The following is a 7907-nucleotide window of genomic DNA, read 5'->3' on the forward strand; positions in this document are numbered from 1 at the left end:
TTTAGATGAGAAGGAGTCAGCTGACATACCACAATTGAGCTGCCCAATACCAGTGTTGAAAAGAAGCCCAAGTTTAAATTTGTGATCTTCCACATTATTAGGACTCCTTGAAAATTAGGCCAGTCATCCTAGCCCACTGTTACTTTGTACACATCACACCTTATATTACATTTCTTTTTAGATTTTTCTCCAGCACGCCATAAGTTATTAAAGTATAAAAAGTCATTGGTGTGTGAATATATATTGTTTTGTTAATTACTTGAAGTTGACTATCAACCTGTTGCCCAGAACTCTTTCACTTTCTATTCACTAAGAAATTAAGGCCATACCTGCATTGGAATGTAAATATTCTGTGTTGCCAGTTAAGGTAGGGGTCCATATGCATTGAAAAATCATTTGAGCTGAGAATAGGGTTAAAAAATTAAAGGGACCTAACCAAAATAGGTAATAAGACAACTCTCCTCAGCATACAAAAGGACTGAGGAATTAATCTACAATTCAGATCTAGAATTTTCCTTAGAAAATAGATCTATACCCAGTCTAGTGTACAGATTAATGATTGAACCTGAGTTTTGGATCATAAAGCAAATGTAATTGTTCTTGAAAAAGATAAAAAAAATACCTGTTTATGACATCATAAAAATATTTCAGTGAGATAGCCAAGTAGAATCCATTGATAATACCTGTCTGTTTCCTGGGATCAATGTTAAATATAAACGACTTAGTGTCATAAATGATCGCTTTTCACTGATGAGAGTGTAGATCTGTGGTTCCTGAAACATTTTCCTTAAGGTGATAGATAAATGAACAGTATAGTTTAAGATGACTATTGAGTATTGGCTCCAGAAAACTAGACTTATAAGAACTAAATTGACATAATGTTTAGATATTATGTCCAGTAGACTGATGAGATGGTAATTTGGGGAAGAGTAGAGGAATGTTTTTGTATAAAACTACAGAGTACATTCTGGTTCCATTCAACTGGAACATTTCCTTTAGGACAGTAAGGATTATAAGGGGATAGGAACGCAAAATTATCTCAGGGTAGTATAACAATTCCTTTTCTCCTTGCTTGATATGTATCTGAAGGTTTACCTCTGTTAGTTGTGAACCTTTTTATTTGTACTACCTTTTAGTGTTATACAACCACTTTCTAAATTCCTGAGTCCAAACTTTCACTCAGTTTAATTCTTTGCCCTTTATTTTCTGTGGGATAGCAGTTCTGTGATCTACTGTGTAATCTTTCTTGAATCAGTTCATCAGAGGAAAACTTTTAATTCCCTAAACTGTTGAGACACAAACTTAACTGTAAAGATTTATTTTTGTTTTTCTTGGAAGTGGAATCCCGCTTCATATCTACTGACCTCTTACTCTGTTCCTTTACTTCTTGTCTTCTGTCCATGGGTATATTCAGGGAGGTGATTTCCAAAAAAATGTGATAGTTTTTATACTTTGGGGAAAATTAAGTGATCTTCTAATGTAGTTCTCTCATTCATAATTTCCAGAGACCCAGTGAAGTTAGCCATGGTAGGTGTCACCTCTTAAGAACTGCTAATTTGTATATTATATTTGAGGATATAATTTTAGTAGGGTCTTCTCTAGTTCCAGAAAAAGTTTAAGAGGTTTATGATAAGATTTTTTTTTTAGGCCATAATTTTGCCACAAATATTGTAGCCAAGAGGTTAAACATAATTGTGTTCTTTCACCACCTTTTATAGACCTATACTTGTCTTGACCCAAGATAGGTTAACTCTAACAACCTTTTTTGGGGGGGAAAGCCAAAACTAGGAAACTATTCCCTCTGTTAACAAATGAATTTTTTCCTTCTTAGTGATTCTCTTATTTAGGGAAAAGGTCGACAGGGGTTTGGGTCATTACCTGTCTCCATATTGAACTTTTACTTATAGATTCCTTATTAGCCATATAACCATCATGAATATATAATGTTTCAGTCTATGGGTCCAGCTAAAGTTCCTCCCCAGTAGTTTGACATCCTAGGTAGATTTTAGTGGCATCTCTTAGCTTAGCGATTTAAATGTGATTAGTTTTAGTACTTTGAAGAAGGAAATGGCAACCCAATTCCAGTGTTCTTGCCTGGAAAATCCCATGGATGGGGGAGCCTGGTGGGCTGCTGTCTATGGGGTCGCACAGAGTCAGACATGACTGAAGTGACTCAGCAGCAGCAGTTTTAGTACTAATTTCAAGAACCCTAGTGTTATAAAATACTCTACTGGAGAAGTGAGGTTTTAAGAAACCTCCTCATATTCTGAAGCTTGTTCTGATCCATGACAAACATATCTTCTTTATTTCAAGATCCGCAGTCATTCAAGGAACAGATATGTGTATATATATTGGCTATTCTCTGCGGCATGCTGGATTTTAGTTCACTGACCAGGGATCAAACCTGCCTCCCTTGAATTGGGAACACAGAATCTTAAACACTGGACCACCAAGGAAGTCCCATAAGACATACACTTTAATGTGGCAGAGGCTGTAAACTATTTACTTGATCTCTTCTTAAAGATGTTATTTACTTATTTAAAGGATTCTAATGACTTAGATACAGCTTATTTTTAAAATTTAGTCTATTTCACCATTTATATTACCCTTAAGGTGTATAGGATTGTGAAATGTTTCACTAATTTGCCCAGCATAGAAGTCAGATTTACTGCTTTTTAGTTCTCATTGCGTCTTTATGAGCAATATATCAATCCTAATAGGGGGTGGTTTGTGTAAAACATTTTGGCCAGTTTTTCAGAATTTTCTCCTTGAGAGCTTTCACAACTTTGAGTTAGTTGCCACTGGTCTTAAATCTTACTAAAGGTACTTCATAAATAATAACTAATCGTCATGATCCTTCAAATATGTTTTGTGAGGTAAGTGTTGTGAAATAAGTGATGAACCCACCAGAATTTATGTTACATAAATGTGTTGAAGCTATCAGAAGGTGTCACTAAATCTTTGGGATTTTTTAAAATGACCTCCTTTGCATATATATATATATACTTCCTGAAAATTTATTTTCTGAAGAGAAGTTAATAACATTTACTGTTGATTGAGTTAGAGATTATTCCTCATTTGTAAAGTTACTTCCTTCAGACACGACTTGTATTAGTCTTTGTTAAGCAGTGTGACAGTGTTGGTTGTGAGTTTACTTGCCATCTCATTATAGTTTTAAATTGTTACCTGTAAAAAAATTCTCTGATGACTGGTAATCATTAATAGGTGCTAACACATATCAATTTATTATTTTAAATAGAACTTAACGTACTGATAATATCATTTTAAAATTTTTGCAAACTACCACTTCTCTGAAAACCTAGAGTTTGATTTGTTTGTAAATATATACTTGAACACAAAATGGACTCCTTTGCAGGGGATCCAGGGAGATGAGTCAGAAACGTAAACCATGTTCTTCTTGCTACTTGAAATTTTCGCTGTATTAGACTGACTTGTAACTTTTACTTATGCATGCTTGACTGTTTTAATTATCTTTTTTCTCCTTTTCTTAAAGATGATACTTGTTGATGCCACTGTTCTCATCCTCCTAGCAGAAGATAGTCCTACTGAGAAAATGAGCACTTTGATCATTCAGTCTTTGAACTTTAACCTTTGACTGGAAGTGACCTATAGGCAATGAAGACTGCTTCCTTTGACTGCATTTTTACTCGTGTGCATTCGGGGCGCATGTTGATCGCTGGTTGAGTCCAGGCAACTGACATGCTTTGATTAGTCATACAGTATTAATGCAGGTGTCAGGAAATGTCAAATATAATTCCATTTTTTATTTTTATTTTTTTAAGCTTTTGAAAAGTTCCAGGTCCTCATGTATTGTGCAATAACAATGACTTCCTTGGCGGTTTTGTGACGTTCATTGCCGGCAATGGACGTTGTAACAGGAAAAAATTTCACCCTTCTGCCACTCAATGATTAATGCGTGATAGGGCCTATGACATGAACTTAACGGTTAGAGTGGGATTATAAATAAAGTGAGGGATCCAACATTACTCTGAAAGTCACCCCAACTGCTCATATTTGGATTCTATGCACTGTGAACCTAAGGTTAACAGCATGACTTAACATGCGTCTTTAAAGGACTGTAATGAAAGATCATTGCGTATTTATTGAATTGTTTATATCTGTTGTCAAATTGTTTTGACATGGACGGTTTTCAAGTAACATTGGCAGAGAGGTACAATATGTTATCCCTATGGTGAAAATAAATTCGTTTGTTGTACATAGTTCCTCAATCTCTGAAGTAAAGGTATGAGTAATATAGGGTATAAGTGGTTTAATCAAGGCTTTATTTTGGAAGTAAGAAAAATGGCAGTGATTATTAAACTGCTATAGTCCATAATTTGGGCTTATTGTTTGTACATTATCAATTTTTTCCAAATAGATGACACTCTGTTACTTCCTGCTAGCCATCAGCATGAGCCCTACTGCCTAAACACTATTTCATTTATTTATGTTTGGAAAATCCATAAACATTTTTGTTTGCAATTTTGTTTCTTTTGTTATGTTTGAAGTCAAGTTTGAATGTTATGATACTTTTAATTGAAAAACTTTTGTCAAGTTTTTTCTTGTAAATTTTCTTTACTTGTAAGTATCATCTTGTCCTACTATCCTGTACCCTAAAATAAGAAATACATTTTTGACAGAGGCTTAATGTTTTAACAAAAGAGTGTGGACATTTTTATTTTAAATTTTAGGCAGAAGTACACTATAGAACGGTATGTTTGCTTATTTGTCTCACACAACCATACAGGTTTTTTTTTCTAGAGGGATTTGTTTGTTTTGTTCTGTTTTGTTGTTATTTAAGACTTCACTTACAGGTAGACAACATTTTTCTATAGAAAAAAAATTGTTTGAAAGGTCCAACTCTCAGTACCATGTAAGTTAATGATACTGCAACTAGGTTCTCTTTTTAAAAAGCAATTAATGTATTTTATAAATTACCTTTTCGCATATGCAAAATCTGTTTCTACTACAATGTTATTTTTACTAATGCCTGTTGTTGCACTCTATGACATATCCTACAGTGAATATATGAATCAATTTGGGCTTAAAAATGAAAGCCAGTTGGCTGAAAGGTTTGAAATATGTACCCCAGCAAAACCATCCAATCAATAATTGGCAGATAATATTTTAAAAATTGTTTTTAATCTCTGTATAGATGAAATTTTGTAGCTTTGTACATGTTGTTAATTAAGGGCATATAATTTTACACTCTAAAAGTATAATTGTTGAACTCAGGGGTGGGTAGACTTCAAAAATACGTCTGCTGTAGAAATTAACTTGAAAAAAATTTTAAACTATGGCCAGCCACCAAATTGTGGACACTGTTTATACTGCTAGTTATTAATAGCAACTACCACTGTTCAAAATTAAAAACATTTTTGTTCTGTCTTGCCTAGATGTACGTAAGTTCTCTCAGCAGTCTCTTATCAGTCCTATTAGTTGGCCAGTTTAGCTAAGACAAAAAAAATGTTTTTTGGAATGCTTTGAACTGCTCTTAGTTTTTAACTGCTTTTTAATATGAAAATTGCAGCTGTAAATGATGTATTTTTCATATTTTACATAACTGCTCTAAACTACTGACTGATTCACTTGGTCATTTTCCTGGTGGGGTGGGGGAAATCTCTCTCCATACTGCTGGTCCTCTTACTAAAATCCTTTTATAAGGAAATGACCTGTGGCATTTATTCACCAAAGGAATTAATATACCAGGTCAAAGGATAACATTGCTATCATATAGATTAATAGGTCATATATAGTCTCAATTGAATTTTTTAATATGAATAATAATATTTTAACATACCTCTCTCTCTACATAGAGATACCATAAAATAAATTAAGATGACGAAAAGGAAAGTAGAGGAGAACCAAATAACTCTGGTACATTTTATGGTTTAAGGGAAAGAAGACAGGACGAAATATTCTAAAACATAGATGCACCAACCATTCAGAATTTGCAGTCTGATAACACCTGCGTTACTTCCTTGAACTTTAGGAATCACTGAAAACTCATGTGCACTTAGATTTAGTTAATTTTAAATATGTTACATTATTAAAAGACGTAAAGATGTTTACCTAAGTCACTGCTCAAGAAGGGGCAATTACCGACTTTGTAATAATAAAAAGAATATTTCTCTGTAATACGTTGTTGAATAACAACCAGAATACCAAGCAAGTGTGTACATAGGAACATGCTACTTCCCTCTTGCCCGCATTCCCTCTGTGAGGCACTGTCTGCTGTAGAGCTCTACAGAATTAGACCTTCAGATTTAGACAGCATGGACTCTCTTCCTTTTTATTTATTTATTTATTTATTTTAAGGCCATTTTTCTGGTTTGCCAAATTCTGTTAAGGCAGTGATACATTCAGTTCCTTATTTTGCATGCTTAGATCACAAACTTGGTGCCCTTTCAAAAAAAAAAAAGTCAAGTAGGTAATTAATGCCATAGATTTTAAAGAGAGAAATGGTTTTCAGTTTTTTAAGATAAATTTTTAAAAACAAATTTTATGGCAGTTCTCTTAAGGAATTTAAATTCCTCCTTTTTAGCCAGCAGGGAAATAAGACTTTTTTTTTTAATCCCTGGAAGAAAATGCTAAAAATAGCTTTTATATACAGTTCATCTGGAGAAAGATCTTGATCTTTATTGTTTTGACTAGGTATATAAATATTTGGTACAAAGTAATGAGAATAGTTAGCTACTTTTTTCCCTTTTGAAATTTTAACTATATGCAAAAACATATATCATTAGATTCCTGTGGTGGATAATAATTTCTTCAGATTCTAAAACAGGTATCTAGTGACTGCTTAATTGTTCCCAGGTTGCATCAAAGATAAATTGAAATGAGTAATGGTATGAAAATGGTATGTAACCACATATTACTTGTTTCTGGTAATCAAGTCTTATTTTTTAAAAAGCCTATTGTTTTTGAGAATTGAGACATTTAAAACTTGTTAAAGCTTCTTCCTAAAAATAGAAGAGAAGAGGAGGTACTGTGTGTTTAAAAAAAAATTTTTTTTTTTTAATAAAGAATTCGGTGTCACTAGTTCTCAGCCTTTATGGTTACTGCTGCTTATATTTCTCCATCTCACTTTTATTTAGTTTTTTGTACATATTTTAGCTGAATGCATAAGGTTTGTAACTTGTGTATGCACGTTTATTTTCAGAAAGAGCTGAGGCTTGACTGAATGTCCCTTTGAGGATTCTTTGCTACCAAAAGCCAGCTGCTGCACTATTCTTTTATGCTGATACCTTTGCATAATTAAGGTCTGTGAAGAAGGTGACTTTAATCCGCACCTCCTGGCTCTAGTCCTCTTTGCAGTCTTTGTTTTTATTCCTCCTTTATTTTTCTACCTTCTCATCTCACAGGTATCAGTGGATCAGTCTTCAGTGCCCCTCTGACCACTCAGTTTTTCTCCCCTCTTCCCTCCCTTCTTTCCTCCCTTCCCCTTTACTCTCCCTCTCCCATTCTTGAGAATAGGAAATCCAGAGGGTTATTAAAATTACATCCAAAAAAAGTTTTAATAAAAAGACTCCATCCTACAAAAATTTCTGATAAATAATTTTAGTCCATCAGTAGATGGCTAAACTTGTTGAATAATTGCTTGATAAATACGCTGTCAGTTAGCTCTAATTTAGTTCTTAAATACTGATATTGAGGGAATTTTGTTTACTTTCTGGATGTGACTCTCTCAAAGCCTTTTTTTTTTAAGATTTTTTTTTGATATGAACCATTTTTAAAGTCTTTTTTGAATTGGTCACAATACTGCTTCTGTTTTATGTTTTTTTATTTTTTTGGCCCTGAGGCACGTGAGATCTTAGTTCCCCAACCAGGGATCGAACTCACACCACCTACATTGGAAGGTAAAGTCTTAAGCACTGAAACACCAG

General features: G+C 33.7%; 1 protein-coding gene across 1 annotated transcript in view; it reads left to right on the top strand.

The window, feature by feature from the left end:
- The window catches only part of UBE2W (ubiquitin-conjugating enzyme E2W (putative)), a gene marked incomplete at its 5' end in the record, with an annotated part of 38539 nt that extends 31477 nt beyond the window's left edge, over nt 1-7062 (top strand). Inside the window, one exon of the mRNA XM_010846977.1 lies at nt 3515-7062. Coding sequence (XP_010845279.1) covers nt 3515-3528 — 14 coding nt within the window. The remainder of the gene's footprint in view (nt 1-3514) is intronic.
- Nucleotides 7063-7907: the final 845 nt, after the last annotated feature.

The sequence above is a fragment of the Bison bison genome, unplaced genomic scaffold, assembly GCF_000754665.1.
Source record: "Bison bison bison isolate TAMUID 2011002044 unplaced genomic scaffold, Bison_UMD1.0 scf7180017864241, whole genome shotgun sequence".
Taxonomy (NCBI): domain Eukaryota; kingdom Metazoa; phylum Chordata; class Mammalia; order Artiodactyla; family Bovidae; genus Bison; species Bison bison.